The 25774-nt window shown below is 42.5% G+C and overlaps 4 protein-coding genes across 7 annotated transcripts; all 4 read left to right on the forward strand.

Moving 5' to 3' along the window:
* The first annotated feature begins 5542 nt into the window (after positions 1–5542).
* Positions 5543–14603, forward strand: LOC143449938 (uncharacterized). Of its 4 annotated transcripts, none has more exons than XM_076950286.1 (10): positions 5543–5992; positions 6136–6238; positions 11244–11489; positions 11991–12121; positions 12265–12379; positions 12696–12820; positions 12893–13031; positions 13113–13200; positions 13324–13541; positions 13656–14603. In XM_076950286.1, the coding sequence occupies exons 3-10, from the start codon at positions 11438–11440 to the stop codon at positions 14330–14332; spliced, it is 1545 nt and encodes a 514-aa protein (XP_076806401.1). In that variant the 5' UTR covers positions 5543–5992; positions 6136–6238; positions 11244–11437; the 3' UTR covers positions 14333–14603. The 4 variants fall into 4 exon arrangements, with proteins under 4 accessions (XP_076806401.1, XP_076806399.1, XP_076806398.1 ...); XM_076950284.1 differs by having other exon boundaries at positions 5546–5992; positions 6136–6242; positions 12687–12820; XM_076950283.1 differs by having other exon boundaries at positions 5546–5992; positions 12687–12820.
* Positions 14604–15804: 1201 nt separating this feature from the next.
* Positions 15805–19542, forward strand: LOC143448541 (collagen alpha-1(XXI) chain-like). Its single transcript, XM_076948340.1, has 11 exons — positions 15805–15989; positions 16578–16683; positions 17037–17068; positions 17136–17275; positions 17348–17502; positions 17581–17731; positions 17804–17984; positions 18050–18176; positions 18291–18502; positions 19061–19245; positions 19324–19542. Exons 1-11 carry the CDS (start codon positions 15908–15910, stop codon positions 19540–19542), a joined length of 1590 nt encoding a protein of 529 aa, XP_076804455.1. The 5' UTR covers positions 15805–15907.
* A 68-nt stretch (positions 19543–19610) lies between these two features.
* On the forward strand, positions 19611–22461 carry LOC143449660 (uncharacterized). Its single transcript, XM_076949938.1, has 20 exons — positions 19611–19720; positions 19791–19844; positions 19922–19975; positions 20054–20107; positions 20166–20273; positions 20348–20401; positions 20469–20525; positions 20591–20644; positions 20745–20789; positions 20851–20904; positions 20974–21027; positions 21090–21143; positions 21201–21272; positions 21346–21381; positions 21538–21582; positions 21655–21687; positions 21752–21898; positions 21989–22056; positions 22117–22301; positions 22370–22461. The coding sequence occupies exons 2-20, from the start codon at positions 19830–19832 to the stop codon at positions 22459–22461; spliced, it is 1281 nt and encodes a 426-aa protein (XP_076806053.1). The 5' UTR covers positions 19611–19720; positions 19791–19829.
* A 306-nt stretch (positions 22462–22767) lies between these two features.
* LOC143450220 (uncharacterized) lies at positions 22768–23781 on the forward strand. The gene is made up of 3 exons (XM_076950670.1): positions 22768–22937; positions 23003–23171; positions 23244–23781. The coding sequence occupies exons 1-3, from the start codon at positions 22800–22802 to the stop codon at positions 23282–23284; spliced, it is 348 nt and encodes a 115-aa protein (XP_076806785.1). The 5' UTR covers positions 22768–22799; the 3' UTR covers positions 23285–23781.
* Positions 23782–25774: the final 1993 nt, after the last annotated feature.

Here is a 25774-nt window from a genome sequence, read left to right on the forward strand (position 1 = left end):
TATAATGACGTCACATACAAAGCATAATACTTTGAATATCGTTTGTTTGTTTTCTGTCATTCACTGCAGGAACGAAAATAAAATGCGAACCGACATGGTTCGGATTAAAAATGGCCTCAAGCAGCAGAACGACGGTACAGCCCTGGGGCAACCTGCGAGATATTGAAGCGGACGCTGATACCTCATTGACGGCGCGTCTCACAAACTCACAATAACATCATTTTTGTATGAAAATTTGAATCGGAACTTTAAGCTGCTTGGCACAAATTTCTTAATTTATGAAAACTTGGTTTTGTTTTAACGAAGTTTTCCTCGGAAAAGTAGCGATCGACCGTTTTCAGCCAAAGCACAAAAGCATCAAAGTTAGATTTTTTACAAGATGATGAAATTGTAGTTAACCCTTGACGCGTCAGCGCCTTTTGCTTTTATAATTTAATTCATTTCGCAGTTGAATTTAAACCAAGACAACAAACGACCGATTATTACGCAACAAAAGAAATAATCTTCTTAACTTAGAGTTGACTCAAGCGCAAGAAGCAGGTTTTGCAGCGTTTTTTTTTTATATAAAACGAGCTGATGTCAGCAAACAAATGAAATTATAAATTTCAGACGTTAAAACTGGAACGCTACAAGAACAGCGCTTGATCAACGATGTGAAATTAACACAGACTCAGGTGGTAAGTCACTGGCAGGCAAGTCACCATGGCTGCCGGAATGAATCATCGTTAACTTGATAAAGTCGCTTAATCAGTTCTTGCAACAAACTAAACCAATATCTCTGGTTAGACGAGTTTCCATCCAGTGATAAATTTGAGGAAATATCTACAACAACATGCATGGGAGATTTAATTTGGCTGGATGAAGAAGGAAACTAAAAATATTTAGATAAAACCAGAATAAATGCGGATGACCAATACTTCATATAACCGTTTATTCTCCTCCATGATGCAGTTTGTTCCCTTTGCCCCGCAACACACACACACGCACATGCGCTACCACGCATGGTTGCACACGCACACACCTTGCTGAATCACGTTAATAATTATCCTGCCATGTCGACACATTCTTCGAAACTTTCCTTGAAATGTTGAACTCGATTGAACCTAAACAAACCAGGTCGTGAATCAGGAATTTGAATGATTCGTTATTGACCAATGGTAAGCTTTGAAATTTTTCTCTTATGACGTAGTTGGATATGGGACCAATGAGGTCTTTGTGGTCTTTATTTTTAAGATAATGGTCGTAATGGTTAATAGGTAGAAGTCAGGTCAAAGACGAAATTGCCGCCGCGAAAGCGCAGGGTTTAAACCGATGCCGCAATTTTCAATCTTTTGCTTTTCAGAATCAAACCTGCGGCATCACCGCTCTGTAATTTTAACAGATAAAAATTTAATATGTTTTAATTTCGTTTCGTCGCCAGCACTTACCGTCGCACGCGAGCAGGTGAAAGAATCCTCCTCCCTGACCTCAAACTGACACCGACTCGTAATTAAAATCTTGACAAGGCTCTTTCTATTAACGGCAGCAGCCACACAATGCTGGTGGTTTCAAGAACGGAGCCAGGCACCAGCATGTGGCGGTTGTAAACATTCCAACTACGTTGTGTTATTCGCGGTCGCGGATCTAGCGCTTGGACATGACCGCGACATTTTTGCAAGTTTTTGCTTCGTAGGATAAGTCGCGCTTTTGCTAAAAGTTACAAAAATACACTGAAGCTGTTTACAGGAAAGTCTTCATGCCCTTGTGACATCACTCACACCTCGCGCTCACGATGTCGATATTGTGACGACACAATGCGAATTCTGAGGCTCGAATGCAGCATAGAATATTAAAGAACTAAGCCTGCACATTTGCGGGTCACCATTTCGTATTAAACGACGAGCAACATGAATGCCTCTTTGTGGTAGCGTCTCTCTCTCCAACTGCTTCTGGGCGCTCTTATAAAGAGTTCAACCTGACTCCTGTCATGTTCATCGTCGAAACCTGCCAGATCGCTACAAGGTGTAGCAGCTTTAATACGATTTAAATTGTCGCTTCAACGATCGAAGCGATCTGCCTCGCAGGTTGAACTTGTGCGATGGAACCGCGCGCGCCTCAAGAAGTTTTCTGTGAATATTCGCGGATCCATCTTTAATTTTGTCGGAAATATTTGCTTGAAGCGGCCTTGGCTGGTGGAGACGAAATTAAGTCGACAAAATCAAAGAACTTTTTAATTCTTGTTCAAAGTAAAACTTTACGCCAACTTATGACGTCAGACGTTGTGCGCCAATGATGGCTGCTTCCATGGATTTGTGCGCCAAACCAGTTCTACCGGTTCGCGTTGACATATTTCCTAGAATTCTTTATAAGTTACGAAGTTTGCAAATTCTCGCATTAACGCAAAGCGGCTTGTGCGGAAATATGCGGAACTCGCTGTCGGTCAAAATAAATAACGATCCATGTCAGGACAAATAAACGTGGTCGCCGCAAATAAGCGGAGACATCTCCGACGCACCCGCCTGCTCGTGTTATGTCCTGGGCAAGTTTGCGCATCGGTCCGACGTGCTCCTGTGATCACCGGGTGTTGGTTCTTGGCTGTTTACCAGGTTGTAATTTTATGATAAATCTCAGTCGGACCGACGTCGCCAATCAACGCTTTGCTCTTTGCTGCGAGAAGAGTTTTGTTTTGAAACTTGTTTGTTCTGGAATTCAAATATGAGATCATTACGACCAGTTATTACGTCATAAGAAGAGAAGAATTCTTTGTAGTTAAGGCGGTGGAAGTCCGAGGATTTAGATCGTTGTTGCAGAGAAATATTTGAAAGATTTTCTTCCTGAATCATTTCCTGTTGCTTTAGCGAGTGGAAGGCTTCAACCAATAAACTGATGATTTGAATAATCTTTGGAAGTGTTGCGAAACAACATCGCGCCATTGTTCGTTTCATCGCGAAAACATCGGACAGAGCTGCAATGCGAGGGAAGTGCTAGATTTATTTATTAAAAGATTTAAATAATCGGTTTTGTGGAAATTTTTTGCCAAAACCTGCTGTAAAAATAGATTATAGCGGGGAGTTCATCGCTGTTGCGAATAATCACAAATATGTTGTCTATTATTTAATTGCCTTTTTACAGTTTTTTGGTAATTAGGAATTATAATGCTTCTATGAATTAAAAGCCATAAAAAATTTCTTAGAAACAATTCCATATGTTTGTGACGTCGTAACCAGATCAATAACATTCGCGCGATTGCAACAAAGGTCAAAGGTCAAAGGTGAAGCTAAAACAGAAATTCTCGGTCGCTTTTGCAAATTACCTGGTCGACTTTGTTTCCACAAATATTTATCCATAGAAATCATAACATTCTGGGAACCGATGTCGATCTTTGTTTTCAAGGATCCGCTCTTCTGCGTTCGACAGCGCGCGCTATAGCGTGACTCTGATGATTCATCCGCCTCCTGCGGTTGCTTGTTCCGATGCTAATCGCGAGCTCATGTCTTTATTTTTAAACAAACTAAATAAAAAGACGCGAAATGGAGCGATATTTGCAGGAAAGATCGCTCATGGCCTCACAAGTGCGATTGTGACGTGAATTTTTTCTCGTCCTGTTTAGATAAACTCGCCTCGAGAAATAGCTGAGATTTTGAGATTTTGTGTCGGCTACTTCACCGCAAGTGCGTGTTGAGGTTTGAGTCGGAATTGGAAGTCGCTGTTTCATTCTTTCCATTTTCGCTCAGGCATAATCGGGTTTAAATATTTCTTCATCATTTTTGTCAGCTTGAAGTTTAGCATCGTAACTTTGACCTTGAACGCTTGTTTGCAAAATGACTTGTAAAATTGCAAACGCAAACGCAAGAATTGCTTTGTTGCGCGCGCGTGACCTCGTAATGGTTTATACGACACGATTTTAACCTGACCTTGTGATTTGTTTGTGAGCAAACAATGACAAATCTTTCTTCAACAAGACAGCTTATTGCGGACCACTTAATAAATTTCTTGAAGAATCGCAATTGTGATTCATAGTCACGCAACAGAATAGTGCAAATCAAAATCACTTGTTACGTAACATATGATGACGTTATAACTTCGAGGCTAAAACACCCTCTAGCTTGCAATCATGGAACGGTTGCAGTTGAAACGCTAGTAGATTGCTCTTATGGTGTTGTCGGACACCGCGTTTCTTTTCGAGTTTTAGTTTTTCCAGTTTTGCTGAATTTAGAACTTTTCAACCACCTAGAGTTCAACCAGTCGCCTTGTAATGGTTTTCTTGAACGTTCTTTGATTGGTTAGAATTTAGATTACTTGACGCTGTTTTTCTTGTGATCAAACGAACTATTGTGATTGGACAAACGCTGACTTCTTTCCTCTGGCGTTGCAGTGGTAAATAGTTCATTCATTATTTTATCATAATGTCATTGTTGTTGGTCGGTCGACTCGTGAAAGATCTTTATGACGTTTTGTTTTTGTTTCTTTGACCTAATAAAGACATCTAGGACGTGGCGGGCATCACAGATGCGACCAATTAACGCCCATTTCGCGACCCTGTGCGTCTGTGCACCCTCTGACGTAGTGTATCAGCTATCTGTGACGTAAACAATTGAGTTTATCGCAACCTTAGCTCGAAAATACGTCACAATAGATTCTATTTCTTGCTTTGTTATCAGCGTGGAGCTTCTTCAAGCTCGATCTCGTGGATCAAGATAAGATTCCGCGTGCGTAGTTTGCCAAAGTTTAAATCGCGCGCCAATGATTCGGTCGATTCGATAAAATCGGATTATTCCATTATAGCTGGACAGTGATCTAATTATGATCTCACAAAGTCAACAACTGGCCCCGGCTATTATTGGACTCTACATCGAAATATGTAATAAGTGACTCATTATGACGCTATTTGCAACATTTTAAGTTTAATCTGATAAAACAAAATTAACCAAAATATTTCAACATAGTTTCGTGCTTTTCTCTACAACTACGATATATTCCCGCTTCAGTGCGACCATTGTGACGAAATATTGGCTTATGTAAATATTAATTGACTTCGGCTGGCAAAGGCCGCCTATGTCGTCATCCACCGAGCCGACCAATCCCGGAATCTTGAAAATTGTGATGAAAAAAACTCGGTTGTTGTAAATATTTTTGCAAAATTTCCCGTGAAGTCCCGTACACTGGGAATGTTGTTCGTGACCCAAATACGTAACAATGTTGACCAATTGTTTTGCAACAATGGCCATAACTTTGTTGATGAGACTATTTATGTCATGAAAGCGACAATTTTAGAAAGTGACCTTCACTCCCCAAAATTAGAGGTTGATGTCGAGATGCAAGCATTGCCGACGTCATCAGCTGTAATTTCCACCGCCATTCCAGCTCTGTTGTTGTTTTCACTTGAACTTATTGTCGTCCTCGAAGTCGAATTGTTTTCGGTAAAGTCTCCTCCATTTTTCTCACCGGCGATGAATCACCAGAATCAACTTTTGTGCAAAAATAAAAACTGACATTTTTCCCTCAAACAAACAAATTACTCAGATCAAGCTTCGAATAAAAGCGAGATTGTTCCGTAAAAGAACGGCGGGTTATAAATAGCGGAGATTCAGAACGCGGATGAAGGTTTCCTCAACTCTTTCCCAGAGATGGTTCAAAGAAGATGCCGCGACGCTTGGAATGAAACTTGGGGGATCTCCCGTTTACGTCCCGAGATTTCCAGCACGATGATGATGACGCGGTGTCGCGACATATATTTTGTCTTCCATCTGAGCATTTTATGCAGAATGATGACGTCATTTTAACTCGTATAATATTTTCCGGACATTTGTGCCACGTGACCATTTTCAGGGGCACGTGACTTCTTCCTGACCCCGGTGACCTCTTTGCTACAAAGGTCGAGCACGGTTGGGCTCCTCCCCACTCCTTAAGTCCTCCTTCCGCGATTCTCAGTGATTCCGCGATTCCGCGATTCTCAGTGACTCATCCGATTTCTTGCAATGATGTCCCGCTCGATTTCAAAGAAGTGTGCATTGTGAGTCACAATGAGAATTTGCATTACAATTGTTCGCTCATTATGGGATTTTCACTCCATTGTTTGACCTGAGTAAGATATTAGACCTACTCTTATCTCCTAATCATCGGATGGTAAATCATCCCAACATCTTCTGTTTGTAGATAAAGCGCATTCAAGGAAGAAACTTTTTGGTTGACTTCGTTGCCGATGAGACTCGTCAAGTCCCGGCTGTGGAGAAACATCAGGATTGAGTCACGTGATCGAGTTAGTGAGTTTGTTAAATTTAAGTTTTGTAAAAATGTTCGATGTTGTTAAGTTGATCTGATCCTAATTTCTAACCCTGCTCAATTTATCACAAACGCCCAAATCGTTGTGCGCATGCGCGGTAGTACAGCCTCAATTTGAAACCACTGCAGCGATGTTTCGCTCAACTCAAGAACGAACTTGGCCCGGTTATTAAAAACTTCTGTGGTCACTTCTTTGGTTTCCGCGCGCGCCACGACGCGTTTTCCCGCTTTAAATTTCTCGTTTTTTTCTTTCAAAATTATTTTCAGTTTTGCAAAACTTTCCTTGCTTCCTTATATGGTATGATCAGTGCAGACCGCAGAGACATCTTATATGCCAAGAAATTATTTAAGAAGCTTGTTCGCCAACAATTAAGTCGCAGCAGAACATGACAGCAGGACCGGTGCAGACTCAATCCACGACATTCCCAGCCTGATTAGTTACAACTCCAGAAATAACATCTCGTTCCACGAGTGATAGAAGCAGTGATTCTGCCCCAAAGATAATAATCTCGTTCCAATAATATCAAAATGCACTCTCAGACAGGTACCTGTGTACGTGACGTCATCCTATCCAAAAATTTTTAATTAAAAACAGGTTTTATGGAATTTTATAAAGTTTTAGAAAACTACCGCTAACATTTTGCTAAGAGACGTGGAGGTTCATTGTCTTGCGCCGCCAATTTGTGTCAGCTCCGCCCGAACTAGTTAATTCTGACAAATTTGAATCCTGATGCGGACGAGATGAAACGATTTTACCAGAAATAGAACTTTAATTATTGACACGAGTTGGACTTTCGCCGCAGATGATAAATTTCCTTCTTCTCGCGGCTTTTGCTTCGTTCCAACCCCGTCCATAAGTCTGCTGCAAGCAAAGAAATGCAGCTGAGTTGTTTTCTAAACAGAGTTGCGAAGTCACGTGATCGCGTGTCGGTGATTGGACAGAGTGCAGCTCTTATGACGTCATGAACCTTCGCGCTGGAGTTCCAGATTTTGAAAATGGAAAATTTTGTTTCCGATGTAAAACTTCTCGATGATTGTGATGTCATAATTGTGAGAAACCTCGAGATTAATTTGAATTTCTTTGAACTTTCACAAACTTCGATCAGTGATGTTTTGTCTTTTCTTATTACGGAATAATACGCAATTGACACACACACACACACACACAATTCGCACTTTGTGAGGTCATAAAAAGAAACAACTGTACAAAAGGATGAACGAAGTGAAATTAATTGCGACGTCATACTGAGGTTCAGACTAAATTTAAAAGTTCCACCAATCACACGAGGTTGGTGTTTGCGAGGGCGATGACGTGCCCAAGGCGAGGCAAGCACCCGAGAGTAGAAAGAAATTGGGACGATAAGGCAACAATTTGTTTAATGAAGTGGTTGAGATTGTCTGGATTAGATCAGCCGAGAGCGTTCAACCCATTTGCAGCTTCCTTCCAACACAATGATCCAGGGTTTACGTCACTTGCACTGCTCTTACGGAAAAATCGCCGCCAAAAGCTTTGTTCGGTGAATTTCGCATGAAATGTCTTTGACATAAAAATGACAACCGAGAACTCAAGAAATGTTTTAACGCTGAATTCTGTCAATCTTATTTTATAATGACGCCATATTGGAAGCCATAATTAATCGAAGTATCTTGATTGGTCAGTGGTTTTGCTGTTGTGGTTGTTGATTGCATCGTCATCACATTTACTCAAACTTAAAATAACAACGCACATCATGACTCAGCATAACGTAGAATATTTCAAAATTTCATAAATAAAACGTCACAAAGGTCGTGATTGTTTCGACATTTCCTGCATGACTCCGGTGTGAAATGAAAAGTTGAGCAGTCGCCAGCGTCGACTTTACTCGAGGAATTGTTTTGTTGTTGAGATTCTTGAGCTATGACGGGATTCGCTTCGTTGGTCGAAGTTTCATATTTGGCCACAATTACTCCATGTTCGAGAATTACTTGACCGATCCTATCTTCTATATTTGGAATTTGTTGTTCCAATCTCAAGGAAACTAATGGAATCGGGCGCTCCTTGCTTACTGCGAATTCTTACTCACAGGTCTTAATATGTTTCGACCGACGACTGTAAATAGATCGCGCGATTGTGTATCATCGAATGCAACATTTGTGACGATATTTCCAAATTCAACCGCCGTCAATTTTATTTAAAATAAAACTCAACGTGGTTCGCATGGAATCGACTTCGCCGGATCTCTTTGAGTTTTAACTCAATTTTAAACAAACCAGTCTGAGCAGGGATTAAGCTCTAGATCAGTATCAGCCCACGCGCAACTGACTTTTAAGCTGAAACCGCGGTGTAAAATCTTGCACGAATTTCGATCCAGGACCGGTTTGGTTGGTCATGTATGATGTCTCCCGCACATAGCACTTCATTTTAGACGAAGATTCTGCGCTTAATTGTTCATTTATTCTGTCACAGTCACGTTTGCACGTGCCAGCTGGAACAACATTCACGGCGACGTCTTGAAGCTTCGATTCGCCGCAAAATCTTCCGTCTTGCCTCGATCGGTCACGAAAAGTTGAAAGATTAAATTACGCGACAATATCTCGGCGATTCCACTTACGAAAAATCGTGAGGAATGGCGCGCGTGCCGAAATCGTTCCTCACTTGTAACTACAACCGCCTTTGTGACGTCCAAAGCTATAATTAAACTCTTTGGACGATGCACCTGATACGAGCTTTCAATCAAATCAATTGCCATGGCGACAACAATGTGCGCGCGTGATTTTTCGACTCCGATTATTCGTGGTTTGGTAAAAAATGTTTTTGGTCTTTGGACTTGGCCATGAAACGGTTTTAAGTTGAAATTTTCTCCGAAGAATCTTCCCAAATATTTTCTTGGTTTTTCGCCTTGTGAGGAGACAAACCAACAATTATGACGTAATGTTTGTTCGAATTATTGCTTCGTTGTTCACTCGTAAGGATTTTTCGCGATGACCATATATGGTGGAAGCGATTGAACGAAATGGAGTTGAGGCCGGATCCGGATTAGACCTTCATAGAAATGTTGTTTGGGATCAATTAGTCGCCATATTTGTGTAGAAATGGCCCTAATTGAGCTAATTAAGGAATTGCGCGTTATTATTGTCGAACTCTTTTGAACTTTTGTGAACCCCATTAGGCGGAAGCTTTTAGCGCGAGATGGAATTAATGTTTTTACGATGTCTCTCTTCGACTTGTTTATATTAGACCCCCCTCCTCCCCAAACACACACACTTCCTTCAAGACATCATCAAATGATGGTTTCATGACGTCATGAAGCTAATTTCATTGTTTTGTCTCAAGTTCAACAAAGTCAGGTGAGTTGGTGCAAGTTCAAGTTCAAAGTTCTCATCCGCGCAACTCTTCACACGCCCCGGGCTCGATCGCTCGATGCATCATAATCTTCATTCTGTCTTCGATGCATTGAACAACCAAAAGATTTTCTGCAACTGTGACGTAACAACCACATACTTTGGAGATCTTCCTTTACACTCGATCACGTGAAGGGGAAGTCCATGGAACGGGAAACTTCGTTCAAATACTTTCTCATAGAAACAAAAGATTTGTCTCGTCGTTGCCATGGCAACAGGCATCTCTGTTTTGTTCGAGTCAAAATCTCACGTCGCGGCTTAAATCGGTTTCAAACGACAGCAACTATTTCCGATCCTTGAGAGGTTTCCATGAAACATTTTTGACACAATTCTTATTTTTAAGATTCGCAAAAGTTTCTTATTATTTAAACATTTTCGGGACTTTTCCGCGCAAGGTCTCAAGAAACGCGATTAAAATTTAAATTGATAAACAATGATCCCGCTTCGCCGGCTTAATCCAAGCTGTTGTTGTTTTCGCCTCATGGGATATCAACGACACCTTTGCTATGCAACAAACACTTAAATGACGTCACATAGGATTTCTTGTAGTATATATTGAAAGATGTCGATTTCATTGTAATACTTCTGTTCATTCTGCTATTTCTGTTGTGAATAATAGTCAGCAATTAATTGGTAATAATAAGAGGAGTTGATAAAACGCCGCAGATGTAGCGGACCCGATGCATAGTGTCACCTCCGACACATCGGTTGTTCTATTTCTGCTTTGAAGTTTTCAATTATTACGTCATTTTCTAAACAAACGAAATTCTCTGTTCGACTGATCTTGTTCTAAATTTGAGAATGAATCCGCGAACCTTTGTCGTTTTCTGCAAACGCGTGGGATGACGTCATACTTTGCTTAATGCCCATTGTCAAATATAGCGAAACCACCGGTCCAGCCAGTCATAACATTGTGATGTAATAGAGGCCGTTGTGTGACCGGTTGAGAAGTTGCCTCCATGAGCCCAGGGTGAGGTTCGAGTTTTCTCCTCAGGGATTAAGGTTTGGTTCATTCGAGAATATTTCTCAAAATAATCATTTGTCTGAGTCGATATCGCGCGACTGTGATCTACTCCCCATCCACGCCCAATCAACGTAATGACCATATATGGAAGATGTTAACACGGCGGCGATTCAATCAGTACAATTCACGTCATAAGTTCTAGGACTGTGCTGGACATTGTAGCGCAATTTTGTGAAAGTCATCATCAGACAGTTGTTGATTTGAATTTTTCTTAAAGCTTTCGCTTTCATCTGCTCAATCGCTTCAAGAACTTTCGAATTCTTTAGTCACAATACCGTTGATGACATAAAAATGACGCAAGAATGAGTCGAAATTTGAACTTGGAATGTGACTTTGAACCTCGGCGACATTAACGAAATAAGTAATTGAGTGTTGCCAAAGCAGCCCGGCCTAGTTTTTGTTAAAAGCTTTTATTTTTGTTTCGTCACAAACATGTCCAGGTCAAATAAGCTTCGAAATATTTCTTCAATTTAAAAGCTTCTCCCGATTTTATTTCTGTCAAATTCCAGAACATTCAAAACATCTCAACCGACCGAATATAGCGCGAGTTATATTAAAACTCTCCGCTTTTATTTAGAACCCGATGTGGATTGCGTCTCGTCGCGAAAATGCTCCAACGATAAAGAAGTTTTGAGCGCCCGCGGCCATCGCGGTGCGGATATAAACGCGAGCTGCTTCCGAGATCGCTCAGATCACAACAAGATTCGACAGAGGTTGAACGCGAAAAAAGTTCAAGTTTTTAGACATTTAAAAGTTTTTGAAGAATAAATTATGAAGATCATCATCGTTTGTGTCGTCATCTGCTTGGCATCGAACATCGAAGGTATTTCTTCTTTTATTTGAAAAACTTTTAATTTATTTGTAAGAAGTGAAAAATTCGGAAATTTTCATGTAAGATTTCATTTATTTATCCCGATGACTGCAGCAATTAATTAAACATTTGTAGAACGAGTAGTTGATAGATTGAGTGATAGCATTTTATTGCATTGGTTCGATTCCTTCCACGCTCCCCGTACTGTGCTACTACTTAAACATTGTTTATGTCGACATAATCATGTTTATTACGTCTTGTTATGCAATAATGCCGCAGTTATCATTTCTGTCCAATCATGGTAAATGTTTTGAAATTATCTTTAATTTTTTCACCTGATCACCAGCAAACCTGGTGCTTAGACGCGGGAAGTCGAAATCGCGCTCATCGCGAATTGTCACCGATTTTCTCTCGCGCGATTTTTGGCGAAAACAGAGGACGATTACAGCAGGGTGTCATTATAACGTAATAAACCTCTCATTGTGACGCGTAACATGATCTTCTTAACTGCAGGTGCTGCCATCTCGCGGATTCCATGTCTGTCTCGACTGCGAGAAGTTCGCGAAGAAAAACAATTGTACGGTGACATCGTCACAGAACCCCATTATTACCCGGAATGTGAGAACGACGGCGTTTATTGGAAGGTGAGGTCACGTGCAATTAATCGCGGATCGTCGCGCAGTGTCGCTGCGGGCGTTTACTTTGGCAACAAAATGTCGCTCGTCTGCTTTTGTTTGTTTTCGCCCAAACACGAGCGACCTTTTAAATAATGCGCATTGTGACGCAGCCAACGCAGTGCGATCATCACGACCAGGGATTCTGCTTCTGCGTTAACGTGGAGACGGGGGTTCCCCGCGAGGAGACGAAATCTCATTTCCACAGCAAAGAAATGCTCAATTGTGGTGAGTTCATTGTTTCATCAAAGTCAACCCGCTTTCGCTTTATCATCTGCTTGCAAACCATGACGTCATAATAGAGACCCGCTTGCTCCTAAAATTTCTTGCTTTTTGCAGTTTATATCTTTTTTGCATGGAATTGGTGTGTAAAGCTTTGCCAGATTCTCGAGCTTGCTTCATTATGATGTAACAATGCTTGGCGCTGCAAAATTTGCTAAAAAGGCAGAAGAGCTGAAGTAACATTTCAAGGAAAATCTTTGCAAAGTTTTGGCGCCTTTTCCGTGATTTAATCGAGTAATTATTTAACCGCAAGATGGCGCAGATGTTGCGGATGGTGAGGTGAAGTTGTGCGAGCGGCAGAAGAACAAGACGCTGGAGGAGCGAAGAGAGTGGGGGGTGAAGATCAACTTCCTCCCAGTTTGCACCCAGGATGGAGTCTCATTCAAAGTGGGTCAAGCTCCTCCCAATTCTATTGCTACGTCACTAATGATCAATTGTAACATGATTATTCGCTCACAGGCGCTGCAGGGTGATGACGTAGGTGTGTTCTGCGTGGACACGGCGAAGGGGGAGAAGATCCCGGGCACGATCGAGTACCACCACTCCCCGGTGAGGAGGCCCATCAGCGAGGCGGTCTGCCAGGCTTACTCCGACCAATGTAAGTTGCGTCACAATCGGCATAATGCGTCACGATGGGCTTGCTGCTGGATGGTTTTGATTGACGTCTGTGTCGTTGCAGGGCAAGCTTACATGGATTACATCAGAAGCACTTTGAAGGTGGAAGAAGATCACAACGAAGACGAAGAAGTCACCGAAGAATCGTGTTTGTAAGTCAAACTTCGATTATTACGTCATAAAAGTGACAAGAATTGCTGCAGATTTCGCGAGCAAGTGCAGCTGCAGTCGCGTCCATATTTCCTACGAAGTTAATTTTATTTCTTCTCATCCAGACCCGGGTTCGAGTTCCAAGAATGCGGCTGTTCCAGCTCTTGTGTGCCGGGCAACCACATGCAGCTGAACCCGATGGTTTGCAAGCACTGCAGGCCTGTGTGCGTGTGTCCTGGAGGAACTTACGAGTGGGAAGGGAGCTGCATCACCGTCGAGGAGTGCTTGGACCAGACACCAGCGGAGGAGAACCACGAAATCCTGGATATCAAAGGAGAATTATGTGAGTTCAAGTGCAAAATTATTTTCTGTGTTGTTATTGCGGATGTGACGTGTGTTATTACGGATGTGACGTTATGTTGTTGCGGACGGAAGTTCAATTGCGGTCACTTTGCAGGGAACGAATATCTAGAGCACAATCCTCATCCAATCATATCCCAGTACGCCAGTGGGGGATTCCAGGAGTTTTCTGCCTCAATCGAGTACGACCCCCACCAAAATGAAGAATCACCCCAAGAACCCCCCGTTGAAGGGTCTGACCCCATCGCTCTCGAGTATCAACCCCAGGTGATTCCCCATGAGCCCCACCATGAAATATTTGAAGGAAATTACGTCGATTCCTATGAATATCCGGAGCCGGAAGTGGAAGAATTTGCTCCGGAAGAGCCTTTCGAGTTCGTAGACGAGGAGATTCTGGAAGAAGAGTATAACTACGGCCCAGAGCTGGAAAACAGCTGGGAGACCGATCCGTTTGTTCCGGAAGAACCTCTTTTTCCGGAGGAGGAAATTGAAGTTGAAGAAGAACCTTTCATCGAAGAAGAGGAATTCCCGGCTGAACCTCAGGAAGAGATCATCCCAGAAGAAGAGGAAATGATTAATGAGGAAGAGAAACATCTTCCAATCGAGGAAGAGTCAATCTCAACATCCATCCCCATTGATGAAGAGGAAATCTCTCCTTCCACGCCCACAATCGATCCTTCTGAATCCGGACTCAACCTCGAAGCTCTCAGAGAATACATTGAAGCGGAATTATCGAATGTGGGACAAACCCCACTGAAGAAGTCGAACTCATGACTCCCCCAAACTTCTTTTGTTGCGCAATAATTTCCACTGTGACGTCGTTACTTTTATTATTTTATTCTTAATCATATTTCCAACATCACGTGATCAACAAAGTCTATTTAAACAAGTAATCACGTGACTTTATTGCTCGTTCTAAAGGAAATCAACCTCCTGTTCGATGACGTCATGTTCATGAGCTGTATCCTTTGTTGTCCTTCAATTCGTTCTTGTTGTCCCTGTTTGTATTATGACGAAATAAACCTTTTAAAAATCACAAACAAAAGTTGACTTCGTGTCAGCTTTCCATCCCAGCAGCCGCGATTGTAATATTCAGGCAAAATTCATTAAGATTTTGATAAGTTGGTTTCAGACTTGTCCCGTTGCTCAAAAGTATCCAAGTTGGACACGGCGCCACCTTGTGTGCCTCCAAGAGCTATCAGGCACAGGTCGGACATTTATTATCCATCTACTTGGAAAGCAGGAGAAGTAGAAAGTCTCGAGTTACTCCCGGAGCCACCGTGTTCTATTGGGAGCACAGTTCTTCAAGGATCCTCACAAGTGGTGTCTGCTATCTTCATCCGCTCACTGAGAAAAGTTTATGCGCAACTAATATTCCGACTTGTGCGTTTCTTGCTACGTTTGCCGGCATTTTGACTTAAAAATGATAATGTCGCTATTTCATCAAAAATATACGCTTCAACATTTGTTCAGGAAAATGTTTCAAGCTTTAGAACGAGATAAGGCCATAGTGCGTGTTGTGATCCAAGTAATCAGCTTCTTCAAATGTGTTCGTATTCTCCCGCCTGCCAGTTTCTCAGTCAATAAAACTTTTAAGATTCAGAAAATGACTTCTCGCAGCAGAATTGTCAGCTCTCCATCCTATTAGTCGGGCAGCGCTCTTCTTGCTTTATGAGATCTCTATGTACAGAATTTCCTTGAAGCCAAATATCCAACCATATAGTTCAACCCCGTTCAGCGAAGAAGCTCCACAGCTCGGAGTTCTCCTTAATTGAAAAAACAAAATATTTCTACGTCGTCGATCTCATGGAATGAACCGACAGAAGTGGTTTGACAAAGACATGATCTTGGAATCTCGTGTTTGTTTGGTCAAGTCGGCTTTAACTTTTGTGCACGTGATACCGGCAAAATTTTGGAGAATATTGTTTGGGACGCCCTATGTCTATATTGTTACGTCACAATGTTTCAAGCGTTTATTCTTTATTTGTGTAAAGCATTTAAGCTCGATAGAAAGCAGCAAAACAAACAAAGGGACGACTACAGTGGAAGGTTTTATTTTTCACACCGATCGAGGTTTCAGTTGAAAACATCATGAGTGCTGATGACGTCACTCATAAAAGCTAATTGTGACCATTTGCATTATCATCTTCTGTCAAATCGCGTCGCGCGTTTTACCATCCGGGTGTTAATTGTTTTGGAATCTTTAACAACCGCAGACGCCTTTCCTTGTCATTTGTTAAGTGTAACGTCAGGCAAAGCGTTGTGAAGTAACAAAGCTGCATTGTGATGTCAGAATAAGGTTTTGAAACTGTTTCTGAGAATATTTAGAATTATTACGAGAGCGTTCAAATGATTATGAGGGAAAAATTTGTTAAAACCACGTGGTTTGTTCTCCTGCTGCTTTCATCACTCACCTCCGCTTATGTAACAGGTGACCTTTATGACGTGACAAATATCATTCGAAGAATTCTAAAAGTTCCCTCTTTATTTGATTTTTAAATTCTTCAGATTCCATTAAAGGTGATTTCAGGTTCTCGCGCTGCAAATTGCAATTACAGGGTATAGTGACGTCAGACGTCTGGAATGAAATTGTAGGTTCCTGGCTCAGCAATTTATGTCAATGCAGAAGTGTGACGATCAAATATAGAACGCCAGCTTATTGCTAATAATAGTCTAATTATGTCATCACAATGGTAATGGCTGGAAGTGGAAAATCCCTTTCGACTGTGATGTGAAGATGACGGCTTCATAAAGGAGTGTTTGACCATTTATGGCGATGTGTTCATTTATCTTTTGAATTCTGTCAGCAATTAATTAGAATGTGGTTTGGCTGCTTTCATGCGCGGAAGGGATCGCTTAAAATCGCGGGAATAGCGCAGAAGATTACATCGTTTTCTATCGGCGCGATTCTAACCCAAACTTTAATGCAAATAAAAAAAGATTTCAAGCTAATCTTTAGTGAGGTCACAAAATGTCAACTTCCGTAAAGCTTAAATCTAATAAATTTGTTTTTTTTCAGACGAGTTTGTTCGATTCCTTCAAGAACAATCGGCTTTGAACAGGAATGAAACGTCACAATCACCCTATACTGGCACTCTACGTGTGACATCACAAGAAGTACCTAGGTACAAATAAAATTTAATTTTCACCTGAGGGAGTTTTCAATTTGAGCATAGATTGTTGCTAAACAATGTCATCCGATATTCTAGCAATAAACAATCCCTCTGTGCAGTAGACTATGTGTGACGTCATAATGTTGCTTATTGTAACTACTTCACATAAAATTGTTTAATGTACGAAACAATTTTGGCAAATAATTCGGCAAAGTCGCTCAAACCAGGATTGCTAAAAATCATATGTTAAAGCCCAAAATTTTATAACCGCGATATTTAAGATTTAAACCGATTATAATTCTTTAAGTTGTGTGACGTCACAAATAAAATTCAAAAGCTTCTTCAAAATTTTTGATATTTTTCAGTGAAGCTTCATCGTCTGGCTCAAGGTTAAATGGTGAGCTGCGTGTTCGTTTTTTATCTTGTAAACGTCATAAACACCATTGTTGCTTAATTTTTGAAAGCATTATGCCGTCATCAAAGACTCGACCTTTTATTTGTGCTGGACGGCTCAAAAAGTGTCAAGGCACAAAATTTTCAAAAAATGCTAGAATTTACCTCGGAAATGGCGGGAAGCTTCGCGATTGGACGAGATTCGACCCAGGTTTGTTCAAATCGCTTCTGTTTAAAACTATTTTCAATAAAATATCTCAACCCTCTCTCATCGTGACGTCAGGTAGCCGTGATGCAGTACAGCGGCTGCATTCGTCCGCACATCTACCTCAACGACCAAACTAGTGTCAGAGAGCTCCAAAGCGTTATCTTGGGGATAAAATATGAAGCGAAAGGAACCGCTACAGGGCGCGCTTTACGATTCGCATCTCACAAGATGTAGGTGTGATGTCGAATTAAGTTTAATCGTCAATTTTGAAGCAGGTTCCACGGAACTTCTTGGATGTTCTTTCCCAGGTTCTCCAGGAGGAAAGGAGCTCGAGATGTTGGAGGTGGAACCAGGAGGACCATGATCTTCATCACGGATGGAAAGTGGGCGGTCAAAGAAGAAATTTCTGACGCAGTGCGCCAGCTTGAGGACAAACACGTGGAAAGGTTTGCAATCGGGGTAGGTAGGTGTGGCCCATAAGTGCCAATGTGGCCCACACGAGCCCTTATTCCATTGTTGGATGTTGTTTAGATTGGTAAAACAGCACGAAGTGCAGATCTTTCATCGATTGCATCCAATCCAGTTGCGACACATCATCGTTACATCACTGATTACGTCAGTCTTACGCAAGTTCGTCAAGATTTCTTGCAAGAAATCTGTCGGGAGGAGCAGCCCTGTCAAGACGGCAACATCGACGTCATCAACGCAACAGGTGCCAGACCAATATACGTCACAGGAATTTCCCTGCTTTACAACCTAACGCATAATACGTTCAAGGATATGACGTGCTTAGAACGGTTGGCATGGAAACCAAAGTCGGTGTGAATCGGGCGCAAGGAAGTAACGACGACGCCACAGCCTATGGCGTCAGGCCACAGACAGGAGTGATTGTTTTACCGGCGAGGTTCGATTATTGTGAGCATATCTCTTGTATAAGTATTTGCAGTGACGTCAATAACAGCCACAGATCTCTGCAAACATTTGTTTGAAAACTTTATTCGTCTGAATGGCTTCGCAGATCGTTATTCAAGCAGCGGCTTCCGCGCAAATTCGCCATAATTTCAATTTTTCGAATGTTGGCGGCCACCCCCCATATAAGCTGGAACCTTCTCGAGTTCGTTCATCGCAATGGTAACGTCACAAGTGCATTGAAAATTGCTGGAGAGGAAGAGGAAGTTCATTACGTGATGCATGACATCATTGGAGGAAAACATACGGTTAAATTTCAAAGTATGTTGGTAAAGTATAGAGGTGTGCGAGCGTAGAACCCGCGCAACCACATTGTTTGGCAAAAACATTCGACTTGGAACCAGGAGGAAACTTCGAAGCAATCTTCTGGCAGCGGTATTCACCCGTTTTCTCTTTCCTATTATTTGTGAAAGATGCGGGGACGATAATACATAGAACCTACAGCACCGAAGTTATGTGTTCTTAGCTGCTGACGTAATAGATGCTGCTCTATGATTTGTCACAAATCTCCCAACTTGGTTAAAAGCATGACCAGATAGAGTTTGTTGCAACATAAAGAAAAGACAAGATACTGATTATTACGTTGATAATGAACGATCAATTCTTGACAATTTTTCAGCTATAGCGAGGTTTTCATCGCCACTTGCGCATCGTGCTCATGCGCATAACACATGATTAATAATAATTGGCCGATTGTCTGGTACTTGCATTTACAGAGTCCAATAATTTGACCCTTCGCGTAAAACTCTCGCAAACGTCAGAGCATAAAGTTTCAACTCAGCATCTCAGTTGTAATAACTTCGTCTGATTTCCTTTTAGAAGTTTCCAAACTCTTCCGCCCCGGCTACCACAAGGTGGCGCTCTACGTTTCCCATATCCAGGCTTCACTGTACATTGATTGTTCGAGCCCGGAACATCGCCCCCTTTCAGCCCTCCCTGACAGGAACCTGCCTGATGGAGACATTGCAGTAGCGAGAGACGTTGTGACAAGGGACTCTGTGGCGGTTGGTACTGGGGCACATTGGGGAGCGGCTGCATTTGGGGAAGTACCGGTGTGCTAAGCTTGGCTTTTTTTCACACAGGTTGATATTCAGCAATTGTGGATTGTGTGCAGCGCCACCTATCAAAGCCACTCTGACGTATTTGACTGCTGTGACGTGATAAGTCTTCCAGGAGGTCAAGTTCGCTTCCCTCAGCACCACGTGATTGCCTCTACGAGGAGCCAACCAATCGAAGAAACCCCAAGGCTAGGTGACGTCACTGGTGAATTTGATACGTGTGCTGGTACTGTAAAAAATTGAAGTCCCTACCGGGGAGTTACCCATTCATAAAATCAAAAGACATCTGTTGCCCCGTTTAGATAGAGACCGGACAGTACAAGGCTCGGTCGATCTCGACCTCAAACAATCTCCAGCACCAGCACGATTGGACCGGTCTAGACAGTGCTTGCCGGGGTGGCCTGGGTTAAGAGGACCCAAGGTGAGTGGACAGCAAATATATTTATCCTCATCCCTTTATAGTAGAACTTAACTCCAGCTGACGTCATTAGGGGCACCATGGCGACGGAGGAGAAGTGGGTAAAAGGGGAATGCCTGGTAGACCTGTGAGTATCCCAAGTAATTTTAGCCAATCTTGTTTGAAAAGAAAATCTTTTATGTTCCTAACCACTCGTCGTTTCAGGGCCAGCAAGGCAACCCTGGAGCATCCGGGCCCCGTGGATCGCAAGGAACAAGGGTCAGTATGATGAGGAGCCTAGAAGTACAAGGTGCTCATATTTGTTGCTTTTAAGTCTGTCGTTGTTTTGCATGCTAGGGACCTCCGGGCCAGCAAGGTTTCAAAGGAGAGAAGGGACCACCTGGAACAAAGGTACTTAAAGGTTTTCAGGGACATTTTTGGCAGATTTTAACTAACATATCATGTTTAGGGAGACATAGGACGAATCGGTGCACCTGGCATAACCGGACACATGGGACCACCAGGGACACCAGGGTACCCTGGGCGCATGGGAACACCTGGTGCGTCAGGACCTAAGGTATCTTAGCTGAGTAATATATTTCACTTTGTGCTTCACCTCCGCAACTTTAACGATAGATTCCTTAATTCAAGGGGGAGCGAGGTGCTTCGGGGAACGTCGGAAGACCAGGACCACCTGGAAAAGAGGTGGATTGAGCTGAACGTGAACTGGAGAGCGTTTGATTGGTTCAGTTCGTTTTATTTTTTTGTGTAGGGCTTAAGGGGCAGGGACGGGGCTGGTCGGGGACGTCCCGGGGAGAAGGGCAAAAAGGTAAGCCAGGTTGATTCGTTTCATACCCAACTGTCGCCATCTTTCAATGTTTTGGGTGTTATCAGGGGTCACACGGAATGCCGGGAGCTAGAGGAGCGAAAGGAGAAATCGGCTTCAGGGTGAGTTAACAGTTTGTGGGTTTCAAAACTTATACCTCACAATGCGTCACAATACTTATACATCACAATAGCTGTCATAATAATGATAGTCATGTAACAGGGGTTGCCTGGACTACGGGGTGAAGACGGGATGAAAGGAGTTGAGGTAATTTTATGGCTAAGGTTGTTCACAAAGTAGAAGCTATGACGTCATTATGCGATTTCAGGGAGCACCTGGTAATGATGGGAAATCCGGAAGGAAGGGGGAAGAAGGATTTCCGGTATGACGTAATTGTAGTGCAGTTATTGGCGGTGAAGTAACTTCAGTGACGTCTCGGTTTCTTTTCCAGGGAATCCCCGGTATCATGGGTCCGACCGGAGCGAAAGGAAACATGGGTCCAAGGGTGAGTTCATTGAACAAAATTTTCCTCCTATTCTTGTTGTCGACGATTGTTTTCCTTCTTAGGGGGAAAAAGGTTCATCCGGAGTATCAGGACCCCGTGGAGATCCTGGAAAACCGGTAAGTGCCCCAAATTAGTTTCTTTCGTTACCGAACCTCATTGTGACGTCGTTGCAGGGTCAGAAAGGCCAACGGGGAATCCCCGGAGTGGCAGGATTTCCCGGGGCACCGGGTTATGTTGGACCCAAGGTGAGGGTAGAGCTATGACATCATCATAGAGTCTGCGTGTGGTGTATTGTGACGTCGGTTATGTCTTGTTTAGGGACACAAAGGCATGGAAGGAGCTGTCGGGAAAATCGTAAGAGTTTGCGCTTTGTCATTATTCAACCCATTGCCTGATTATTTTGTCAACAATTACTTCCTTATGATGTATAATGACGTCAAGCATAGCGGTTGTAAGAAACCAAGAGCGTTATTAAGTTCTAGAATGTAACTTGTGACAAGATATTTGCAGGGAAAGATTGGCAGGCCTGGCTCCCCTGGTGTCGTTGGAAAGAAGGTTTGTCAGATTTTTCAGTTCATCTTAATGAGTATTCTTTTGAGTTTAGCAAAGAAATATTTTCTCATTCAGGGCGAGCCGGGACCTAGAGGACCACAGGGGAAGGTGAATCCAACTCCAGCTATTGTCTTTTTAGCTCTTTCCTGCAATGACGATTTTTATTGTTTAGGAGGGGCTTATGGGGCCACCTGGTGCTAGAGGCCCGCAAGGTCCACCAGGTGCAATAGGGCTTCCGGGATTTAAAAGTTCCACCGGAAGAACAGGTCCGCAAGGAAAAAATGGCTTGGCAGGCGAGAGAGGTCCACAAGGTCCTCAGGTGCAAATAGGTTCAATGATGTGTAATAAAAACTCTCAAAATGGATGATTAGCGCCTCCTGATGGTCGTTAAACTTTCATACATTCCCAGGGTCCTGCCAGGAGCCTTGAAGAGATCGAAGTTCTGATTCGAAGAACACTTTCCGAGATGATCCCGGTGTAAGTCGTCTGACATCATCACCGCAGCCATTTATCTGAAATAAACTGGATTGTTTGCAGCTACACAAACGTATTACGTCATCAGCGTCAACGGTGTCTTCCGCCCTCGAGCATAATCGCAAAACCGGGTCCCCCTGGTGAGAACGGACCACCTGGTCAACCGGGCCAGCCCGGTATAAAGGGGAATCAAGGACCAACTGGGGTGCCAGGGATTCAGGGGTCAAGAGGTCAAAATGGGGCCAGAGGTGAATTGAATTATTTTAAAACTCAACTTTTAGTTTAGCGAGTTGAAATGGGCCTGCTTGGTTTTCAGGAGCAAAGGGAGACAAAGGCGACATAGGAGCGCGTGGACGTTCACTGCAGGGACCGCAAGGACTTCCTGGACGTATAGGTCTGTTTTATTAAGAATAAGTGTTGGCTGTTGGATAACATCGATTTAAAGCGATTTATGCAACTGCAAATTTCCAAACACATTCGAAAGAGACAACAGGAGCCCAAGGTCATGTAGGACCAGTGAGTTAGATGAACGTGGACGTCATCACGACGCCTTTAGACAACTCGTTCATTGCCGGACATGGCCGGACATGGCCGGATATGGCCGGACATAGCCGGACATGGCCGGACATTGCGTACAAAGTGGTTCTCCATCCACCGCATTACGTCACAGCATGATGCGCTAAAACTGATCATATGTTCTTGCAACGCTAGGTCGCCCGGGTTCACCTGGGAGAAGTGACCGGGGAATGAACGGGGAGAAAGGTACGCAAGGTGTCGTCGGTCCCAGGGGTTATCCAGGTCGACAGGGTCTTGATGGTACGCCTGGTGTCTGTAATCCCTCCAGATGTGGGGCTTTCCCGGCTCACCAGCAGATTCAAGAAAGAGTGAGTCGGGTCGGGGTCAATCGTGTTCATGTATTGCTTTTAATGACATTTCTATTTTATCGAAGATTTACTCGAACAACAAAGGACCACCGAGTAGTCCGGCAAGCGTACCGCCCGGTGGCACTACACTCGTAACGAAAGGCAGACAAGAACCACCACCAGGTAGCGCTGCTCATGTTCCAGAGCACGTTCGAATCCAGGGCGTGGGGCCGCGCGTGCTGCAGCATTTGAAAGGTGACAACCCTCGCAACAGCAAGGAAGTGACTTCTGTTAAAATAGAAATCTTAAGTCATTTACTTATTGCAGGACCACGTGGCGTTCCTTCAGTGAACATAGGAAGGAATTGATTACATCGTCATAAAAGGCTTTATTTTCTAACAATGTGTGATGTGACGAAATGATCTCTTGTGCAACATTCTCAATAAAGTTTCAAGTCCAACAACTTTCAAAAGATAGTTGGTGATTTTTCCTTTAAAAACTAAACTGGTGCCTGAGCTGCCCGAGCTAAGATCTCAACCTAATTGTATTGTAACGACACACCCGGCCTATGGGCCCATGTCACGCTTTGGCCTTTGACTATACAATAAAGTAATTGCATCCACACCATGAAGTCTGTGTCTTTAACCTTCGCTTACTGTCGCGATGATTATAACAATGCATTTTGTTTTTGAACAAAAAGACACCTACAACGTAATCGCAGTCAATCGCAACACAATATTTGGCAAAATTGCCTGCTTGGTGAAAGACTTACCACTTATGTTTAGTCTTTTTATTACGCTGTTAAAGGAATTTGAACTGATCTATGCATTTGTTCACTATAATAAACATTCACATCATCTGCTTTATTTGCAAAGAATCACGACCACGATTGGCAAGTGCACTCATGCGGAAAGGTGAAAGCGCGATGGCGTAACCGCGATTGAGAAATGTCTCGATGCGTTGTTTATTTACGACGATTTATGGAAGAACGCGAGTGGGTAACATCGGCTAGATAATGATTTTATGTGGTCAGAGGAAAATTCATTCATTTCCTGTATGTTAAGAAAAAGGGTTTAAAACTACATTAAAATAAGCGGCTGTGGGAGTTCATTGAAATGGAGTCAACGCATTTCTTGGGTAGTTTCTTTTACATCCATCAGGACGCCAAAGTATTCCAGAACCTACGTGTTGAGTTACTTCAAACAGTTCATCCGGTAGTTTAATGATTAACCACACAGCGGGCCATTTAAAGCAAGTTAAAAAGTTACGAGATGTTAAACGCTCGCTGGCAAATGTTGAATTTTACGACTCAAGAGTTTTACGTGCGTTTGCGTGCGCTATGATATTCACAAAAAACTTGCAACGTATCTTAAGTAACTGTTTTGACGTAAAGTTAACTCGCACATAAACATCGGTATATTTTTCGTGTTAACTAGTTTGAGTTGACGGTTTGGGCGAACTTGCGTCCATCGAGACCTTCTGGATGGAAATTCATCTGCAATTTTTCATCGTTCGCAGTAGGACCGCTTGGTGCCAGCAGCGACTTGTTGTACGACCTGAAGATTGTAGAAAAGAGGAAGTGAAACTCAAATTGGGAACTGAAATTCAAATTGTTCAACCGCGGAAACCACTCAAGTAAGATTATGGCCTTTTTCTGGCAACACAACATTCGCAGCGATCAAACCTCATAATTGCTGCGGCGCCATACACCAGGCAAGCATTGTTAAGCGGAACATTGTTTCATTAATCATTAAGCGGAACAAGAGAATCTTTCTTTGTGTTTGAGAATAATAAATCTGCTCGTTCAAGAAGAAAGTGAATAAGTTTGAAAGGAACCAGCACGCGCAGGTTTAAACTCGAACTGTTGCATTCAAGTTAACTTAGGAAAGCAAAAGCAATGTTTTCATCATCAGCATTGAGCTCATCATCATCAGCATTGAGTTCATCATCATCAGCATTGAGCTCTTCTTCATCTGCATTGAGCTCCTCATCATCTGCATTGAGTTCCTTTTCATCAGCATTGAGATCTTTTTCATCCGCATTACTTTCTTTAACATTCGTGTTATTGTTATTATTGTTGGTTGGTTGTTGGCTGTTTATCCCCAAGTGGTTTGGCTTTGCAGTCATCGGCTTCACATTTGGCGTCTTAGTAACAATCGTGTATCAGCAACGAAGCAGCAGATTAGTAGAAAAGAAGAAATAATCAAGAGAGAAACCAGTCAAGAGATGGAAATTCTGTTCTTAACAAGTCCGATGAATGAAGTTGGTTTGAACGAACTCAGTGGCAAGAATAATGACGTCTATCTTCTTATTACCTGGAAACGCGATAAACGGTCGTGAAATTTTTACATTTTTCAACGATGTTGCTTTGACTTGTTTTTATTCCGAAAATAAACTTTTCTTGTCGAATTAACCGTGAAGGTGCTTCTTGCTGGAAAGAAATGTTTACCGTTGATTAGGGAAGAACACGAGTTGGTCACATCGACTAGATGATGATTTTATGCGGTTAGAGGAAAATGTTTTTAGGTAACATTTTATACTCGGCCTATAAGCCCACTGCTGATTATTGACATGATTTGGACACGCTAAAAAGTTGACATATACGGTTTATTCTATAATAAGAACTTTAATGGGCTTTTTGTTTATTGTAAAACTTAAACGTAAATTACAGTATTCATTTGCTGTATAATACGAAAAAGGATTTAAAACTACATTAAAATAAGCGAACTTGAACAACAGGAAAAAGATGGTGGCATTCGGTTGTGAGAGTTCCTCAAAAAGGAGTCGACGCATTTCTTGGGTAGTTTCTTTTACATCCATCAGGACCCCAAAGTATTCCAGTACCTACGTGTTGAGTT

Source organism: Clavelina lepadiformis, chromosome 3, assembly GCF_947623445.1.
Source record: "Clavelina lepadiformis chromosome 3, kaClaLepa1.1, whole genome shotgun sequence".
NCBI classification, from domain to species: domain Eukaryota; kingdom Metazoa; phylum Chordata; class Ascidiacea; order Aplousobranchia; family Clavelinidae; genus Clavelina; species Clavelina lepadiformis.

Bases quoted from the DNA above. Each gene is read 5' to 3' on its own strand.
- LOC143450220 (XM_076950670.1), top strand. From the start codon at position 22,800: ATGAACGGGGAGAAAGGTACGCAAGGTGTCGTCGGTCCCAGGGGTTAT. The intron at 22,938-23,002 runs GTGAGTCGGGTC...ATTTTATCGAAG, and splicing joins ACCAGCAGATTCAAGAAAGA to ATTTACTCGAACAACAAAGG. The intron at 23,172-23,243 runs GTGACAACCCTC...TACTTATTGCAG, and splicing joins CGTGCTGCAGCATTTGAAAG to GACCACGTGGCGTTCCTTCA.
- LOC143449938 (XM_076950284.1), top strand. From the start codon at position 11,438: ATGAAGATCATCATCGTTTGTGTCGTCATCTGCTTGGCATCGAACATC. The intron at 12,122-12,264 runs GTGAGGTCACGT...ATTGTGACGCAG, and splicing joins ACGACGGCGTTTATTGGAAG to CCAACGCAGTGCGATCATCA. The intron at 13,032-13,112 runs GTAAGTTGCGTC...GTGTCGTTGCAG, and splicing joins CCAGGCTTACTCCGACCAAT to GGCAAGCTTACATGGATTAC.
- LOC143448541 (XM_076948340.1), top strand. From the start codon at position 15,908: ATGATTATGAGGGAAAAATTTGTTAAAACCACGTGGTTTGTTCTCCTG. The intron at 16,684-17,036 runs GTACAAATAAAA...GATATTTTTCAG, and splicing joins ACATCACAAGAAGTACCTAG to TGAAGCTTCATCGTCTGGCT. The intron at 18,503-19,060 runs GTATGTTGGTAA...ATTTCCTTTTAG, and splicing joins ACATACGGTTAAATTTCAAA to AAGTTTCCAAACTCTTCCGC.
- LOC143449660 (XM_076949938.1), top strand. The intron at 20,526-20,590 runs GTAAGCCAGGTT...GGGTGTTATCAG, and splicing joins CCGGGGAGAAGGGCAAAAAG to GGGTCACACGGAATGCCGGG. The intron at 21,382-21,537 runs GTAAGAGTTTGC...AGATATTTGCAG, and splicing joins AAGGAGCTGTCGGGAAAATC to GGAAAGATTGGCAGGCCTGG.